This window comes from Gouania willdenowi, chromosome 5, assembly GCF_900634775.1.
Source record: "Gouania willdenowi chromosome 5, fGouWil2.1, whole genome shotgun sequence".
NCBI classification, from domain to species: Eukaryota; Metazoa; Chordata; class Actinopteri; order Blenniiformes; family Gobiesocidae; genus Gouania; species Gouania willdenowi.
This window is the reverse complement of record NC_041048.1, coordinates 19,780,888-19,801,404: the sequence shown is the minus strand read 5'-3', so window position 1 is coordinate 19,801,404 and position 20,517 is coordinate 19,780,888. Positions and strand designations below refer to the sequence as shown.

At 38.5% G+C, this 20,517-nt stretch overlaps 1 protein-coding gene across 2 annotated transcripts in view; it reads right to left on the bottom strand.

The window, feature by feature from the left end:
- LOC114463578 (sodium-coupled neutral amino acid transporter 3-like) overlaps positions 1-20,517 on the bottom strand; it is a 47,734-nt gene that overhangs the window by 13,396 nt on the left and 13,821 nt on the right. Inside the window, exons 2-8 of one of the 2 annotated variants that reach the window (XM_028447221.1) lie at positions 10,887-11,062; positions 10,472-10,504; positions 10,254-10,347; positions 10,035-10,150; positions 4,676-4,749; positions 4,493-4,585; positions 3,692-3,773 (exon numbers count right to left, since the gene is read on the bottom strand). In XM_028447221.1, the coding sequence (XP_028303022.1) occupies positions 3,692-3,773; positions 4,493-4,585; positions 4,676-4,749; positions 10,035-10,150; positions 10,254-10,347; positions 10,472-10,504; positions 10,887-11,023 (629 nt within the window). In that variant the 5' untranslated portion in view covers positions 11,024-11,062. The remainder of the gene's footprint in view (positions 1-3,691; positions 3,774-4,492; positions 4,586-4,675; positions 4,750-10,034; positions 10,151-10,253; positions 10,348-10,471; positions 10,505-10,886; positions 11,063-20,517) is intronic. The other variant, XM_028447222.1, reaches the window with a different exon arrangement.

The following is a 20,517-nucleotide window of genomic DNA, read 5'->3' as shown; positions in this document are numbered from 1 at the left end:
ACACATACATGGTAGCACATATGGTCTATCAAAGAAACAGACACATAGATCTTAAATGATCCATTCACAACCAAAAACAATTCAACAAAATCTAATTAAAACACACAAAAACACCAGTGACAGAGTGCTTAAACCTCTGATCCAATCCTGGGGGCAGGACCATTAATTCAAAATACAAAATAAAAGTTTAAAAGTCAAGGATTTAATGTTGCGTAGATTCTTTAAATTATTTTCCACAATTCTTATGTATTTATTCATTTCTATCCTAATTGCAAGGGCTGTTAATGGACAGGTCTGCAATCAAACTAAGTGTTAATAACAAGATTATCCAATTGTTTACACACTCACATTTATATCTTTGGCCAGCCAGAGTCAGGGTTGGGGTCAATTAAATTTTTCAGTTACAATTATATTTTCAATTACCCATGTTTATTTACAATTGAATTACGATTACAGTGACCAGCATTTTTTCCAATTACAATGAAATTACAATCGTTTTTTATCCACAGAAAGTCAATTGCAATTATGTTTTCAATTACTAAAGTTCAATTACAATAATTACTGAGCCTGAAATAAATAACTTAATAAAAGTTAACCTTCCTCTTGTGTTAGCTTTCTGTTAGCATCTCTTGTGATACCTGGTCCTAAATCAGCTGTAAAATACACTAAAAAAAAATATCTATCATCTAATTTCTTTCTTATCTATTGGTTACTTTGTTAGGCTTCCTAATCAATGAACATATAGATTATTATATTTTTGGTGTGGACATCTGAGCCTTTTTTGTGTCAGTAAACCCCTAGATTTCAAATTTTTGAAATTGTAAAACGCGAGAAAGCTCGATATGAAACATATTTTAATAACTTTTAACTACGAACCACTTTTGCGTTAAATTATAATTGACAATGTTTTATAGGATTTTCATGGCAATTACAATTACATAGTCAATTATCTAAACTCAAATACATGTTACAATGACGACAGCAACAGATTTTTTAAAATTACAATTTCAATTAGAATTACACCATAATTGTAATTAATTATCAATTACACAACATCAATTATAATTTACCCCAACCCTGGCTCAAGTAGACCTATGGCCGACCGTGCCATCACTGTGTATCATTGCTTTTTTTTAAAAGTACAGATTTCATTCCTGCAGTGCTCGTGATACTTAGTAACGCTATGTAGCGGAGATAAAACCCTGACCATGAACAAAGCCTTGTTGTCACAACAACGGCAACAGGACGGTCCAGTCTATCATTTTAAATTAACAGAGCGTCTTCACCATGGCTCACAGCACAAACAGTGCCACACAAAGAAATGTGAGTTGACACCAGAAAGTAATGTGAGTACACTGTCATATCACTGCTAGTGTGATTCTGCCATTGGATATATCAATCTGGTGCTGTGTTTGAAATGGCATATTCCGTATACTATGCACTACAAACTCTGAGTATATACTGTCTACTATATACTATGAGTATGGTTAGGAGGATTAGGGTGATGACCGTTCCCACTGAAGTACTCCAAGTTTCCCAAAAATGCAATTCAAACATACAACGACAAAAACCTGAAGCACACTGAGGCTAAATATCTCCGTTGATTCTCCACCTTTGAAAGTTCTGAAAGCATTTTAAGCGAGAATATCCACATCTGGTCATTTGAGCAGTAAAACTTGTGGAAACACATTTCATGCCGGCATTTCTAAGATTTTCAGAGACCCACCATTGTGCTATTGACTAAACTTACAGTAAATTTCAAAACCACAGCCATATTTACAAAAGTGTTAAAAACTAATGGACGACAAAAAGAGATGCTTTTGTTTTGAAATGGGGATGTTTTGTTGATTTTTAGCTTGAAACCTGTCCCCGGGACAATTTGACATTCTGCTCGCAATGTGTCATGGGGCAGTTGAGTATGATTAGTGGGCCTAGTGCATTCTTAAAATATATATAGATATATTATACATCCGGGTATTTCTCACGTACTCAGTCTTTTCATAATATCTAATGTGAACGCACTACATACTAGCTTTTAATGTCACTTTGAGTAGCACGTCAGTATGACTTTTCGAACACAGCCTTCATGAGGTGAAGAAGAAGATCTCAAAAATGTTTTTATTTGTCAGTGAATCTTGAAAAACATAGGTTACATTTTATCCTTCATCCTATATTTTCACACGACTGCACCAAAGGCATGAATGTTCTGAAGACTTCTGTGCTAACTGGGGTAGTGGAGTAAGGGTTAAGGGAAAATGATCCCAGTAAGAATCCCATCTTAGGAAGTGCATGTTGTTTATCTCCACAGCCACCTGCTCAGGCCAGTGATATCCCACGGTTTACGTTTTCAGCTGTGGAGTCTCACTGGGTTTTGATTCAATAGCTGTGGCCTACTCATCCTCTGGGGTCACTACCAAGGCCGTGACACCAGGCACTGACCAACACTGCTCAGCTGTATAGAGTTTACACACTTCAGGCCCATGTTAAAAGGTAACAGATACATTAGCAGCTTTTGGTGTTGTATGTAGAAAATATTTTCATCAACAGAAGGAGTCCCAAAATGACAATGGCAGTAGAGTTGCTCTTTAAAGGGCCCATGTTATGCTAAATGGACTTTTCTGTGCTTTAAACATCATAAAGTGCTATTTGGGCTTCATACACATGCCCAAAGTGTTTTTTCATTGATTCCCTCAATGGTTTGTTAGAGGGTAATTTGCTCCTTTCTTACTGCAGGGTGAGCCCAAACACCTAGCTCCAATTTGATGACGCGTTCCCACTTTGATGAGCATTTCAGCATCCTTCGCGTAGTGCTATGTACGTATTTTCTACAGTCTATGTATGTACTGGTGAACGCCCCGCCCCCACGCTCTGTCTCGTGTTTATAAAGCAGCATGAGCTCAGCTACAGAGTAAGTGGGAGCAGGGCGGGCCCTCCTCTGGCTTCACGTCACCGTGTGGGGAGGAGGAAGTCAGTGTCCTGTCTATGGACACGCCCACTAATGAATATGCATAAGTAGGCCACAAATCAGCCTGTTTGTGTAGAGTTGGTCAGAAAGTGACTTTTCAGAGGCTAAAACTCTGGAAAATAGGCGAGTTTGGGAAAATAAACCTCAAATACTGTGTTTTTGGGGTTCTTAGAACAAATGGCAATGGGTGAAAAATAGCATGACATGGGATCTTTAAGAATACATTTTACCGTTTGACTTGAAGTGGAACTGTAAAACAGCGCTTCTGCGCGTACTTCACATTCTACTTAATGACCAACAAGGTTTATACTTCCAAATTCATACAAATGTAAGTCAAGCAAACTGTATATTTATAAGTTAGATTTTTATAAAGTTGATCAAGATGTATCAGATACAAGAAAAATCATATATCATTATCTAATGGTGAGGTTTTTATTTTTTTAAAAACAAGTCAATTATTTGCTCTTTAATTTGAAGTTTTATATATTGCTGCGGACACAAACACACCTAATTTTTAGACATGTATTAACTAATAATACTTTCTTATAGATGGTGGAAAAAAAGCAGAGAGGACAGACCAGCGTACTAACTAGTGACCGGCACTCAAACCTAAGATCTTTAACCGATAATATCCTTTTATCTGATTTATCATACATATCTGATGTGATTTTTATGTGTGTTGCTACAGTGTGAATAATTGTTATTGTCTAAAGATTGCACACTCACCCTGAAGGCTGGTCCACCTTCAAAAACGCCTGGATGACCAAAGGAAATTCATACTTCACTATGTAAAGGTAACTGGACATAGCTGTGGAGGAAAGCACACAATCAATACAATTGTACTGTTGTGTGAAATAAATAATAAAGCGATATGCAACTCATCACATTAATACACTTCATATGATCAATCTAGACTGATGGACATTTATGCCAAGGGGGGAAATTTGGGTGTCACAGCTTGTATATATATTTAATGGATAAATATATGTCATATATTTAAATATATTTTTATATATATATATATATATATATATATATATATATATATATATATATATATATATATATATATATATATATATATATATATATATATATATATGTGTATATATATGTTTCAATTTAACATTTTAGATCATGGTTACGTGTTATCAAGTTCCTTGGTTGTTATGACATTATTCCTAAGAAAATCAAGAGCATCATGGTGGACAGATTTTGACAATAATTATTTTGATATAAAAACATACAAGATCTCAACCTCAAATTATACTTAAACTATTCGTGCATGCCAACACGACTTCCTCATTTTTTTCATGCTACGCGACACGCAGCATGTAAACATTACTTATTAAGCATAGCTAATAAATACCTTGCACGTAAAATTTGAGGAAATCGCGTTGCTAAGCACAAAAAACTAATCAAAGTCAATTTTGTGTCAGTGTCACAAACCTTGTAGGGCTTGGCTGAAACACAACATGTTTTTTTATTAGTAAAGGTGACGGCAGATAACAATGGTTGCAAACTTACCGCCAATGTTCTGCAGCGTGATTGCAATACCTGCCGCCATCTTTCCCGGCGTCCCAAAGGCTCTGTAGCCGAGCTGCTCGTATGCACGAATACCTGCGGGAAGAAAGAAATGACCAGTGTCACAACATCGCATCTATAAGGTGACAATGAGAGAAAATAGGGGATGTGTAGCCGGTCACATACCTACAATACCAGAACACTTTAAAAGTAGATGAATGGAATAGGAGGAAAGGACTGCTACCACTGTTAGGAGAATCCTGAAACAGATAAAGGAAAACAGGCACGCATTACCACCTTTACATTCTACAAAACATCCTTAGCTTACAGTCTGTTTACACAGCTGCTGTGTCGCCATTCATTTACATTTTCTGGATACTATCATGTACAAAGCATATGAAAGCCAAAGACCCTGTGGCTCCACTTTACTGTGGATTGTTACTTCAGCTGCACTGTCAGCCCCTCTGCCCTCAGCCATTTAATGGCGCTTCACAAAAACACGGTGTGGTCAACCTAACGAAGTGAATATACTTGTGATGATCTTTTGATCACTTAAATGTTTTTTGAACATCAATGAGGGCTCCAAAAAGTCTTCAGAGAGCAACCTAACAATATGACTGAACTTACTTTCAGCAACACGTTACTTTAAGTTTTATACATTGTTTTGTTTTTGTTTTTGTTTTTTTGGAGGGAAGCCATCTGCATCAATTTTTTTTTTTTTATTCTGATATTGTTTTTTGTATTATTGCATTTGTTCTAAATAAAACAGTTAATCAAAAATACATAAAGGCTGACATTACGCTGTCATTATTATGAGATGACACCTGTCATGAGCATGAATTGGTTGTCAGGAAGGCTGTCATTAAGTGTCGTTTGTTACTCTGACCCTACATTACCCTAACCCCAAACCCTAACCCTAACCTTAACATTAACCCTAACCCAACTTTACCTTAACCTTAACCTTAACCCTAACCCAACCTAACCCTAGCCAACCTAAACTTAACCCTAACCCAACCTAACCTTAACCCTAGCCAACCTAACCTTAACCCTAGCCAACCTAACCTTAACCCTAACCCAACCTAAGCTTAACCCTAACCCAACCTAACCTTAACCCTAACCCTAACCCAAAAAATGCCAACATAGATTCAAAGGTGTCATAATTTAGCAAAATGTGTCATAATTTGGTGAACGACACTTAATGACAACTGAATGACAGCCTTCATGACACCTTATTCATGCTAATGACAGATAATGATAGCGTAACGTCAGCCTTATGTATAACACTTCAAGTAAAGTGTTACCAAACATTCTAACTGAGCAAGGCTATAGCAGAGTCGTCTATCGCAAGGCTGGCATACAGAGACCGACTATCTGAGAACAACCGGTGACGCATTGGTTTATTATCAATATCTTTTTCATAGCTTGTAAGAAATGTCAATAGTAACTTTGTCACACTCAGATTCTGCCTCCTTATTGAAAAGTCTCCATTCTTTCTCTCACTCCTGGGTTTGTTTTTTGTTTTCCAGCGATAATGAAGAATGTTGAGCTGACTTGTGGGCGAAGGTTTAGTCAGTGGAGTGGCAGTGGGAGGGCAGATCTGCTGACAATCTGGGAATGGAACATGGTTCACTGTTGTTCAGCTTACAGCTTTCCAACCCAATGTAATCCCACCCAAAACAAGCTTACTGACCCGGTGAGGCCTCTGTGGGTGAAATAAGAGAGAACAATGGAAACAGAAACAAAGGCTTTTACCAAAAATGTATAAAGTACTGTTAAAGTAGCTGGACTTCAGGGACCTCTGGAGGTCCACAAAATACTTTTGAAAAACTCCAGCTCTGGCATATTGTAAAAATGTAACAAATTGTAAAAAATAATAAGTAATTACTTAAGGAAAATATATATTCAATGCTTAAAACTCCCACATATACAAACTTACAGTATACATTAATCCAGACATACTGTATACAACTTGTATCACAGCGGGGGCCACAAAGGTGTGATTACCTAATTCAAGGGCTACATTTAGCTGCATTTAGACTCTAGAATAATAACCAATTTATAAATTATTACAGTAAATAAACAAAGGGTTTGCATATTTTTCAGTTTTTGCTATAATTTTGTGTGAATGGATGTGAGTCTTTTTTTAATGAATGTTTTCTGTGTTTTTGAAATAATTTACTGTATTCAGCCATTTTGTGTAGTTTGTGTGGCTTTGTGTATTTAGAAGTATTTTATTAATTTTGTTGTGGTTTTGTGTGTTTTTGGATTAATTAGTACATTTTTGTGGTGGCTTTGTGTGTTTTGAGAGTCATTTTTTCTAGCAGAAGTCCTACATTTTGAGCAAACACATTGAAATGCGTTTAACATCTCATTTACTTTTCAATCTACAGTAAAGGTCTGCTGCAGTAAGTAGGATAACGGTCTCACGGAAAACCATCTTAACTCACACCTGGTTGAAACACGAAGGTTATTTCTGCTCCAGTCGAGCCAAATGTCAAAGCCCATCACTGATCGATAAAAGAAGGTTCAAGCACTTCTAGTTTGAAAGGGTCCACACGTGCACACACGCACGCATGCACGTACACAAGCAGATCAAAGTAAGGAGCTTTTTTTTGCCACGAGGGAAAATCCTACAAACATTACCACCTCGCAAGTTAAATGCTGTCCTTGAATAGCATTTAATTTAATGTATTTTTATTTTACCTTTATTTAGGCGGAAAATTCAATGAGAACAAGTTCTCATTTACAATGATTTTAGCATGAGAGGTTAAGAACATTGTTTGAACACTGAGTTTTAAGTACCTCAATCATTATTTTATTTTTCTGTCACAGTAGTTGCATGGGTTTGGGTTTTATTTTCCTCTGATATTCTTTAAGTTGTGCAAGTGTTGGATTTGGTTTGGTTTCAGTTGTGTCTAATGAAGGTCAAGGGTTCAAATCAAGATGCAGTTCTTTTTTAGTTAGGTTTTTTTTAATTACTCCTGTTAGTCAGTTTTTCATTAGTCAATAGGTTAGTAATTGTTCTGTTAGTTCTAAGCTCTTAGTTTTCTTTGTCTGTGGGTATGGGGTATATACCACACCCCCTGTCTTACGTACGGAGTGCAAAGAGAATGAATAGGATTCCCACCTTCCTTTTGACTCCACTCAGTTGTACCCCAACTCCTGATTACCCTCCCTCACTACTCGCGGCAACATGTCTGACTCCGCCGATGGCAACCAGCCAGAGACAGCTTTGGCTGGTTGCCATCGGCGGAGTCATACATGTTGTCAGCGAGTCGCGCTATCAACAGCTGATGGGATTAGGCGCACCGATGACGTTGACGGCAGCGCGGATTGATGGAAACGGAAGAGAAAATAGTGCCGATTAAAACTGGAGGTATGAATTTTTTTTGTGGGCGGTTTTGTGATGTAAATGAATCAAGCTTTCAAACGCATATCTTTTTTTCTATTAAAAACGCACAGTTTTGTGGCCCCGGAAACTAACCGGGACAACTTTCTTGACCAACTTCAAACGGCCAGAACTCGGACCAGGGAGGTGACCACTGAGTGAAACAATGTGTATGCACTATAGTGCTGGTGAGGATTGCATACAACGTCATGTCTTAAATAGGCGAACTATCCCTTTAAAGTCTTGCATCGTGAAATCAATGATTAAAAAATGCCACTATGAAAAACAGGCTTGTTGGTTAGGGTGATAAATCTATTCAGTGGCATTGAGGTTGATTTCCCATGTGCAACAAAACCTAAAAATATTTTATAGCTCTGCAGAAAGGAAACATTACAAACTTTGGCTGAATAAAGTACAACACAATCATTTTGATCTATTGTATGTCAGTGCATCCCTTTGGAGGGTTGAGCTATCATAAATCGCAATGAAATCCACACCGTAAATTGTTCCTTTTCAAGGAGCAGTTTTTAAAAAAAACAAATAAAGGCAAAACCCACAGACAAAAATTTATACAAGACAAAAATCTCAATAACAGATTGTAAAATTAAAACTTCTTGTTTTGAGCACAAAACAAATAGTCAAAGGAATAATATATATAAATATAATAACACCATAAATCAAACACTGCTAATACAGAGAGCTCTATGTAGCTTCTAGAAACAAACTGCTGAGAAATCAGTCAAACACAAATGATCTGACTATTCATTTTCTGAAATTCTGATTGTTCATAACACAAGCAAATGACTTCCACTGTAATTTAATTCAGAATCAATATCCATCAAACTAAAGCCATGGGTGTTGCTAATTTAGTGTTATCTCATGAGTTGCAGATTTGTATGATAAGTAAATCAGATGCAATCTATGTGAGGCATCACAACCACACTGTACAGCATTGTAATTATTTGCTGCCAATATTTGTTTTCTTTGACATGTACATCTGTTAAGAAATACCTGAAAAGTTTTTTTTCTGACCAATTTTGTTCCTTGAAATACAAACAATGGGGAGCAGACATTTTTGACAGGATTTAAAGGCAGGGTAGGTGATTTTCAAAAGCTAGCATGATTTTGAATGTAGCTTCACAGATGGCTCCACCTTTACCCCCCCCCCCCCCCCCCCCCGTCTCACTCACATGCATGAGCACCGCTGCTCCAGAAGAGGAGCTCAGCTCATTGCTTGTATTGTGTAGAAACTTTGTCGTCTCATGTCTCATTCAGCAATAAGTAAACAATAAGCTTTATCATTATATTTGTTAAAAAACGTGACCAAAAACTCTGTTTTAAGTCCGTCACCGGTGACGCACTTTGAGTGTGGGTTTGTGCACGCGAGGGGTCGAGAACGAGCAGGGAGACAGGGAGACGTGATTGGTTAAAAAAAAAAAAAAAACATCTTTTTTCATTGGTCGAAATTTTTACAGGTTTACAGCTGCTACAGATGACAGATTTTCTTTCTTCATTTTACAGAACACATAAGATATTAATTTCTGTCAGGACAACCAAAAACTTAAAAAGTGTATCTGGAGAAAATCACCTACCCTACCTTTAATGTGGTAAAATTGATTCAGGGGCAGTGTTTTGCATTAGCTCCCACCTATTATCTTTGATTTTTGTCTTTATTCGTTTGTAGTTCTTTCTCCACTGTATCTTTAAAATATTTTTTCTTTATTTTACAACAAAAGAATGTGTGTTGGAGCTACTTTTGCCTTCTCTTTAGCTGTTATTGCAACTTAGGATGCACATCAGAGCAGCCAAACCTGGCAGTCAGCCAAAGTATTTACACTCGGGATCCCCGGCTGATAGCTCTGTGTGACAGAAGTGACAGGGAGATGCCTGACAACCCGGCAGAGCAGACAGAAAGAATGTTATGGTGATTCAGAGGAGGAAAAATCAACCACAGATTTGAAACAGCAAATCTAATACAACAACGTTACTACCAGCCAATGAAGGAAGTTAATTAGTACCTGTGGGTCCGTCACAAGGACTTAATAATAATGAACATCTGATTAAACCTCTTGCATTATGTGATCTTTTGATACAGCCTGAAATTAAAGTACTCTACAGGTACCCTTTACATAAAATCTAAAAAGGAGCGTTACTTACAAAAACAGGATAACCCCTGTGTTGGCCATTGCATATGCAAGACCCAGAATTCCACTGCCCATGATCGCATTGCCCAGGTTGAAGACCGACATTCCAAATGAGGTTTTTCCTTCAAACTGCAACAAACACATGATAGAGGAAAACAAGCATGTTTGGTGATTACCCTGCAATACAGGAAGAGTAAAATGTATGTTGTAAATGAGCTGTGTTTGGACTCACGTCTGTGAAACGTGTTGTCTTTTTGTCTTCCACGGCTGACAGGAACTCCTGGCTTTCTGGTAGGTTGAATGCTGCATTTTCAGCTCTGTGGGGACTAAGAATGGAAAACACTGAAATAAGAACATTGGGAAAGCTTACAGACTGTTTGGAACTTCTACACAAGGCAAAACCCACCAGTCGTGAAACCGATTCTGACCTCAAAATGGAATCGTACGTACCTAGAATTCTGGGCACTATTGGTTACAGTTTCCCTACAAGCAATGTAGAGGATAGCCATCCATCATCCAACGAGAGCACAAGGTGAAAAAAAAAACTCTCTGTCATTTAACAGTGTGAGCAAAAGCAACACCAAGATTTAATCTTTGTAACGTGCACACTTCAATTGGTTATCTCAGTCATCACAAGAAAACGTGTAATGACTTATCAATGAACTTTCTAATTCTGGAGTCTGTAAATAGTCTGACAACATCAAACTTTCTCTGGAAACATTACCATTGTGTCTCAAACTAAATCTATGTTAAGTGTATCCCCATGCACCAGGACCGCATGTACCTTTTGTAGAGTTGGTCAGATGCTACATGCAATAACAAACGTAACTGAGTGATCTTTAATCAAGGAAACCCAAACACTCACTTTTCATCATCTGCCGCTGGTGGCGTTTTAGCCGTAGCCATCACATCGTCCCCAGGCTCGTGGCCTTTTCCGTTGGGAATGGCGGTTACCTCAGCTGGGCTCGTCTCCGCCGTTGCACCTGGTTTGTCTTCACTCATATTTGTCAGTTTATGTTACCTCACTTTACTTCTGGTGAACTATGGAAGAAGAAAAACACAACATGACAACACTGTCGCACTAAACAGATTGATTGTTAGGAAAAAAAACAAAGCTACCATCTGGTATTTTTGTCACAGTAAAACACGTGATTCCAAATCTGTGTTCATTTGATGCAAGAAACTCTGCGAACTCAACAATTGGGCAGGGTTTTTCTTAACCCTCACACAACAAGCAGAGTGGTGATCACAATTTTTTTCAAATGTCTAATTAGCTTTGTCAACACATAGAGATAGCATTGATGTGACTAAATAAACAGACCCAACATTCTTATTAAGAGTGCTGAGAAAAAGGAAACCTTCAAATTGTAAAGAAGATCATGGAATTGATTACTTTTCATGTGCAATAAATGCTTTAAATATAACAGTCAGTGCTTTCAGTTCACATGGACAGATTTGTATCTAAAAAGAAAGTTTATCCCTTTTAAAACGCTTGACAATGATAAAATGTTTTGGCAAATCCCTTGAATAATTGACACATTAAGTGAGAGGTCTCCATTCAATATAGATCTAGCTTTCAGTTCTTCATGACACACTGGGCCTTGTATCAGGCCTCTGCTTCCTGTGGTACCCTGTTGTGTTGTCTGAGCAGACCTGCTGGCATGTGGGGCCCAGAAAGGCTCTTGTGACACGCATCTCCAGGATGATGTTGACCAAAGCTCGCAATCTGGCTGCTCTTCAAAAATGTCAATTGCTCTGCTGCGTAAACAGCAGTGGAGGCTATAGTGGTTGCCACGTTGGGGGCCTTTAGGAAACACAAAGGGTGATCTAAGAGTATTCAGACAAAAAAAGAAGAACCAGCCAGGACCTGCTCCAAACCAGTTCTAGACATCTTTGTGCCTCTATTTTTCTGCATGTCACTGTTCTCCTGGTTTCCTCTTTTATTGAGTTAGGGTGAGCATGGCCACAATGCTCAGGGATTTCTGAACCGCCTTTTTTTGCAAACACTTAGGTGTCCTTGTTCCCTCTGGCTTCTTCCGCTTCCTTGCTCTTTGAAATGTAGCTTTTGGTAGAAGTATTTCAACACGTCACATACAGTGTGAGATGAATGAACCCTGAGCCTTGCTTAGTAATCCTCTGAACCTGTCCGGCAGACATCATTGGCAAGAGCTTCCATGCCCAACCAGGACTCACGGCAGCTCTAGCTGAAGCCAATCAACGTGGTTGGGCAGCAAAGCACAGCACACAATGGCACATGTTGTGCGGTTTCCTGGGAACGGGTCGAAGAACAGTGGTACCATTGTGCTGGGCATCATTATACTGCCTGGGCCTCTTTGGCTATAGCTCGCCAGGCCACTCGAGAGGCTGAAAAGGTATTTCAGTGGCCTTTAATTGAAAAGATGCCACCTTGAATTCAACAAATGCCAATATCCTGTATTTATGTGCAGTTGTAGAAAAGTTGTAGAGGAGTTGCTGACGGTGGCAATGACAGAGGCAGGGCCGCTCTCGTGGGACTAATCACTGCAAAGCACCAGACTGCCACTCACACAGTCCACAAATCACGAAGAGGTTGGGGATGCTATTCAACGTAATACATGACGAGCTTTTCTCCTGCAAGGGGACCTCCTCAATAGGGGAGTTTCAAACACTGGGCCTGATTGGCCTGAGTCTTTGTGTCTTCTCCTCTGATGGCTTTCAATAGAAAAACAAACACATCGAATCCTTGAGAATAATTAAATCCCCTTCGTCAGTCAGGAGCTTTTATTTGTAAAAGATTTGTATCCAAATGTCTGAGTACAAATAATGGAAAGGGGAACCAAAGGGCTCAGAGGCTAAAAGGAAAATGGTTAATGAATTGTAAGTACAGGTATCGACGCAGGATTGTGCTTCTAAAAGGTTTTTACTTACAGCGACTTGGCTTTGTACACTAGTAGAGTTTAAATTATCTATTTAGTCCATTGGATGAGGAAGAAAGGACACAATTTCAGTTTTTGATACAACCTTGCTTTTGATGAGCTGTTGCCACTCAGAAATATCTAGGTCACCATAATATAATTTACATTTTTTATTTCTTTAATAATTAAGGAAACAACTTATAAGGCACAGCGACCTACCCTTGGATTTTCAACATGTCAGCAGCACCTTAGGGTGCGTAACAATGTGAATTGTGATTGGCTTATTGTAAAAAAGTGGGCTCTGGGAAGGGTAAAGTGGAGCTGATTCACTGTAAAAATATTTAAATAGACTGTTATGCAGACATGGAGCAGTGAGAAGGAGCATATATTTGTAGAAATTCATAGGAATGCAATGAAACACCGTTCATCAGGAGACATTATGAATGGAACCATGAACTGCCCACATGTTTGAGAAAGCTCTGAGCTCTGAGCACCATAGCACTGAGCCACTTCGAAGTAGCCTAACGCCTGGGCTTGCAAATCATAGCCCTGAGTGACATCCCAGATAGCACACATACAAGTTGCATCGGCGAGACGTATTATGGAGAGCGTTTGCTCATTGGGCAGATGTTACGGAGACATCAGCATGGCATGGACATGGCCGATGGATTAAAGATGTTCAGCGCAGCCTCTCTACTGCTTATATTAACCTTTATTTAGCTCGGATCATTCGATTAGTATAAATATCTCTATATCCATAGTCGAGTATTTACTTAAATCTGATAGGAATATGGCAATATCACAACAACAACAACAACAACAAAAACTATGTATGGACAAAATAAAGAGAGTTCATGATCATAAATGTATTTTCAGCAGCATAACAAAAGAACCCCAGCACAAAAACAGTTTCATGGACGTGACATTATACAGTTCTACAATTTTATAAGTGGTATCACAAAATGATGCATTAGGAGTAGAATGCCTACGCACGATCTGAGGCCGACATCAGCGACACGTATGCGTGCTATCTGCAATATTTGTGCATTTCCTCAGAAAAATACTAAAATTCTTGGAAAGCAACCGATATACCAGTGCGACTTATAGTCTGAAAACAAGGTATTGAATTTTGTCATCTTGAGTGCCACAACAATCTGGTCTGGCCCGTGGACTATAAGCTTGCACACTAGCAATACACAATACACAGGCTTAACTAAAGAAATGGGTTTTTTTCATTAGTTAAGCCTAAAAAACTATTTCAACCTGTTACACCATAACTAGAGCCAAAGAAAAAACACAGAGCTAAAACAACTAAAGCATTAGCCACACACAGTTAAACATGATTACCAAAAAGCCTTGAGGTGGTATAGGAGCCATTTTTGTTTGTTTGGTTTGTTTTTTGCTTTGTTTGTTTGCTTTTTTGTTTGTTTGTTTGTTTGCATGAGCTTCCCATCATCCCTGCTGAGGGCTTAAAGGTGAGACACACAGGTGATGAAGGAAGGCAAACAGTGTTAGATTGCGTTGAATGGAGGTGTGAACGTGCCTGGAATAGATTTTGGTGTATTTGGAGCTCTTTTAAGCAGCATTAGTGAGCGGACAACTATTGGTTTAAGCTCACATCTGAAACCTACACAAGAATGTAAACAATTGCACACTAACATCTGTTGTCAGTGTGCAATGTCAGTGATTGTTTCTTTGTCTCTGTTTCAAGAGGGTTTGTTTTTTAATTTGGTGAATGATTTTTTCATTTAATTAGGGGTTACTTTAATTCCTGTTAATATTTTTTTTCCTTATCACTGTCTGTAGGTCTGGGTTCCCATTGGTTTCTGTCACTGTCACTGTTTGAGTGAATTCACTTCCTGTCTCTTGTTTCTTCAAGGGATCCTAGTTTCCTCTTAATTAACCTCCTTTCACTCTCTCAGGAACATGTGTCAAATCTAACACCCCAGCCCCTTAAAGTATGCATTATGGCCCACAGAAGAAAATAGAAATGACAGAGGAGAACATATAACATGATTGTGGTGTTACCAAATAATTCAGTTGCAGAAATCTCTGTCCCTCCAAATTTACAAATACAATGATACTTCACAGTATTGGCAGAGGCAAGCAATTTTCCCAAGCTTATATCACATAACGGTAGTTGTTTTTAATCGTAAATTGTTGAAATAACTCACCATTCTTCTAAAATCCTGCAGTTCCCACACATAGAATTCCACAGATTTCCCCTTAATTACACAAAAATTGGTCAGAAAATCTAAGAAATGTAAGATCCTGCAGGCAGTGATACCTGTCATTTATCTTGGAGATATTCTATTATTTATACATAGAAATATAAACTAGGGCATAATAATGTTGATGTTTCATTTCATTTCTCTTTTTTCCCACCTAAAATCTGCAGCTCACTTAAGATCATGCTGGTCCATATTTGACCCCTGAAAGAAAATGAGTTTGACACCACGCTCGAAAGTCAGTGGTTACTAAACTGGGGGTGCACACCATGACAGGGGCGCAAGAATGACCTTGCTGAACATTGAGCATGAAAAATAAATGTGCCATTGCACTCCAAAAACTTTAACATTACTGTTCTAAAATATGTGATTATACATGTTATGTTATTTTTTTACAAGTTTGGAAGAATAGTCCTAAATTTGTGTGTGAGGCTATTGATGAGGTGGGAGGTAGTTCGCCTATTTTCCTTTCCGGGGATGGTCTTTGTTTGATCATTAAAATCAATCAATTTTAATCTCCCACCAATCACTTGAAAGCATCATAATGAAAAGGAGAGGATCATAAGAACATAGAGGGTTTACAGATGATCTATAATGTCATTCTAACTGGAGAGCTCTCAGCTGAAATATACTTGTGATGAACTCTTGTGATCCAATTTCAAACTGGAAAAGGTGAGTATTATATCAGCATTATCCCATTACTAAATAAACAAAATCCTAAATATAATCTAAAACAGGCAGATCAAACAAACTAGGACAGATTATGTGGAGAAAAGCAGTTCCTCCCCACTCACTAGCATCAAAGGAGGGAGGACCGACACCAGCAAGTGTTATTCTTCAAGTTATTACCGTAACGTGCAATCCCTGATGCAATTCCATTATGTGTGTGGGTGTGTGTTTTAATTATACATGTGAATGTGAGAGTGTGTGTATGCAGCTTATGCAATAAGTCATCTTAAACTTTAACCCTGTCCCTTCTGCCACCTCTTAATGATGTTCTGTCAGTCCTCTGGTCTGTAAGCTTTCTCAAATGAGTTCTCTGAGTAATTTTCACAGTGGTTTAATTTGCTTTCGTGTGTGATTATGGCAGTAGCACTAACTCTAATACGGAAAACCTAAACATCACTACCAAGTTTGTATTCAACAATGCCTTTATTAAAAGTAGCAGTGACTGTGTAGCTATTTTTCCTGCACCTGTTATATGAAAAGACAGATTTCATATGTTTTGATGTTCAACAGTTACCCTGATGAGAGCTTAACAAATCCATCACTGACATTTTATGATAAAAACCAATAGTTCCGACCTGGAAGCTCTAACAATCAGGATGATAGGAGACGATCAGATTAAGCGCACCTCGTTCAAGCAGGAAATCAGGATCAAACCGCCTAGGTCACACATGCTCTCTTGCATCTGTGTAAAAATAGCAGCAGAGGAGTGAATAGCCTGAATGCAACCCTACGTCATGTCACAAACACAAAGCTGTGTTTAAGTGCCTCTGCACACACCAGCTGGCTGAAAAGAGCAGCAGACACTAAACCAATGTGGACAAATTGGGCTGCAGTTTAGGAAAAACACAGAAAGATACACACAACACATACACGTAGATGCAGCATAACACAGAAATATGTGCTGCTGTTTGATGACTGTCAGCGGGTTATTCCATCATCTATAGCTGTGTTTCCATTACCGGTAAAAATGCGCAAAATTTTACGCTTTAATAAAGAGGTTTTTCGGATGTTTCGATATTGAAATAAATCGCAAAAGCCAAATGGAAAATCTTTTTCCACAGGACGTGACGTACCGAGTCACATACGTGTGTACAGAAGAATAGACGGAGACATTTGTTAGCATTTTACTGAAAAACGATTACTGTCACATTAGACAGCAAACAACACAAGAATGCAGGGAAGGTTCTGAGCATCAAAATATTACTGCAACAAAATCTCACGCGATGAGATATACAAGGATCCTGCCCAAAACAAGGTTTAATGGAAACACGTTCAAACCGCACTCATACTTTGTTGACATTTTAGAAACATCGCTTTAATTAAAACTGTCATGGAAACACAGTTAATGCTGAGAGCATTTAGCCGGCATTCGTTTTGTATCTTGCAAGAAAGAAAGAAAAATCCCTTTTTATTAAGAGAATAAGATAAAGGAAATAGATACGTAGATATTTGGGTACAAATTGATGAAAAGTGTTAATAATGATGATCCTGTGATAATTCAGAGAAGCCAGCATTTTAAAATTTTCAAGGAAGTCTTTAAACGGAATCTTTTGGTGAACTTTGTATGATGAGTAACAGCTACTTACTCACTCAACCACTTCAACACTGAACTCAACATCTTTGTCTTTCTGTAAGAGCCCTGGCTATGGGTGACTCACTTAATAACAACTGATTACTTTAACTGATTATTTTATCATAAAACAGCTTGAATAATTTAAAAAAAACACAAGCATGATCAATAACTCTGCTATAGGCTATGGCTGGGTCGTATCATTGTGATAAGCCAGCGGGAGGAATAGGACTCGAGATTTTGTATGTCAGATTTTGAAATGCTTGTCATCTTTGGGATTCCTATAAAGTGCTATGAGGTACACACGTCACAGATTATAACAGGACAAATTATGTGGTTGGCAGCTGCTTTAGAAACCCTCTGTGTGGCAGAAGGCATTATCTCACTGCAAGTGTTTCTGACTGTCTCTAATCTTGTAGTCATTCTGTGTCCCACTAATCTACGCTCATGATTGGTACACCATAATGCACATCAACAACCCGATGATGGTGCATGGACTACATTGATCTGGAAATGTCACCCTTTTTTCTCATGGCATGTGAGCTATTCTCTCACGAAGTACAACGAACTTGAACAAAGTCCTTGTGGTTTAAAGGAAAAAGAATTACAGCAAAAAAAAAAAAAATGGCTGGTATTTTTTCCAACTAGTATTTATAGCAGTGGATGTGTACAAAAAGATTAAACTTAAAAAGAGTAAAGATATTTTGCACAGCTAATTCAATTCTCCTATCCCTGAAGACAGGTCATAAATAAGAATGAGAAGCATTTGTAAAAAATAAAAAAAAAAACAGAAGAACAAAGGAAATGACTGAAAAAGACAGCTATAGTTCAAAGCATGCAAAGAAAGGAGCACTTCCATAATTTACTTCAAGTCGAGAGACAACAATAAATGGAGTTGATGATGACTCTCCCTGCCTCTCGGTGGTGCTGTGTTTATTTGATCTGATTTTTTTTGTTTCTGTTCCTTTCAGCAGGTCGCTACTTCATGGCTGAGGAGCAGCTGCACCTGATCCTAACTCCTATCTAAGGTTTAGGGAAATTCCTTAGTTAACATTTTGTTCATTCCAACACTCCATCACATTTATACACTGACTCCATGACCGATACTACAGATGAACACATCTTATCCTAAACTTGAATTTATTTGATCCATACATTTCTGTGAGGCCTATTGCCTTTTTGTCAAGATCCTGGAGTTGACATGACACTGTCTGCCCTGCGAATGAAATGGAACCCTGTCCAGGGTGTACCCTTGCCTAGGGCCCATTAACTGGGGATAGGAACAGGAAGAAGCATGCCAGAAGATGAATGAACGAGTAAATTAATACTCAGTGGTTTAAATGTTCCCACTGTAATCCAAGTTTTCTTCAGTATTTAATGAGGTCACGTCATATGTGCTATTTTATCAGGTTCCCTCTATACACTTGTTCGGGGTGACATCAGCATCCGGGACACTTGACCTAGCAACGCCCGCCGCCATTTTAACAGCGGCTATTTACGCTACTTACCACGGACAACACAAAGGTTTTACTCAATGTTTTACGAATATTTTAGCAGATTAGAGCCAAAGGCCAAGCACCGATATGAAGAAAAGTTACATCTGGTTGGTTTACACAACTTTTTTTTTTTCTTACATCCATCCATCTCTCTTCTGAGTTGTTCCCGCTGTCGGCATTAATCTCGCGAGAACTGTCACTCAGGCCATTTCAGGTGGCAATTCTCACGAGGCGAGTGACAGCGTTCAGTTTAGTAAGGCAGAAAAATGTTTTTATTTATTTATCTAATACTAATACGGGACAATGTTGGGAAAGAGGGGTAAAATACTGGAGTTTCCCAGCAAAGACTGACAGGTATGTTTATTCCCCCTTTCTTTTTCTCTTTCTCATGGACCGACCCAGCGGCCCACTGGCGGCCTGGCCCACCGGGGAAATCCCCGATGTCCCCGTCCGCCCTTGCCTGTTACCATGCGTTAAGATTAATGGCGCAATTCATGCAAATGCTAACAACAGACACGATCTGTTCAGAACTCTACTAAGTGACAATAAGAATGTCAAGAATGACGGCAAAAATTATATTTGTAAAGCATCATAGTTAGGTGTAAACCCAGCATGAAAGCCCTCTAGTTAGGCCTAGCCCTCACTAGCTAACTAGCCGTAGATATTTCAGTCATTACTGAATAAATTACAATTTAAATGTAGGCTTATTTATTTTATTTATTTTATTTATTTTTATTTATTCAGTTCATTTCCGACATGGTTGCATTCACAGAAATTCATTTGACATTCAGAGCAAAATCACATCATTGTTTTTTTTTTTTTTTTTTTTTTTTTTTGTCCTTTTTCATGCCGGAAAGGGCGACGGAAAAAAGCATTATGCTTATCCAGATCCGTCCCCTAATTTGAACACAGATAATTTTACATCCAACCTCGTTTCTTCCCTTTTTTTTTTTTTTTTTTTTTTTTTTTTGTGATGTGTTCTCGTCTGCAGTCATTGTTCCTGCTGTTACTCCTCTTCACAGTCTTTTTCCCCTGTATTTCCACGAGCTTTCTTTTCCAGTCGTTGTTTACGTTCCTCCAACTCTCCAAACGTGAAGTTCTTCTTCTCTCTGAGAACCTTCATATCCTCTGAGAGTCGCCTCAGCTTACGATCCATCCGGAAGGCACATGCACAGACACATACCCCCATCATTAGCAGGCCAAAGATCATGACTCCTAGCAGATAGATGTCCTCCACATCTTCCACTTTCAGCTGGGAGAGACAGAGCATCTGGCTTCTCCCTCGTGCGTCCACGACATATCCACTTGGGTATGTGTCCTTTGGACACGGTATTTCGTGCTGAAGCAATTGCCTCGTTGAGAAGATTTTGTCAATGGTGCTCAATGACCAGTTGATGAGTTCCATGTCGTCGCTGTAGAGTTCAATGAAGAGTTGTCTTGAGATCTGTATGCATGTAGAAATGTCCTCCTCGTTTTCTCCTTAAATTGTTTCAGATTATCGGACTGTTGTGTCTCTGCGTCAAGGCTGTTCCAGAGGTTCATGGCTCTATACACAGTACTATGTTTGCCAACGTTTGAT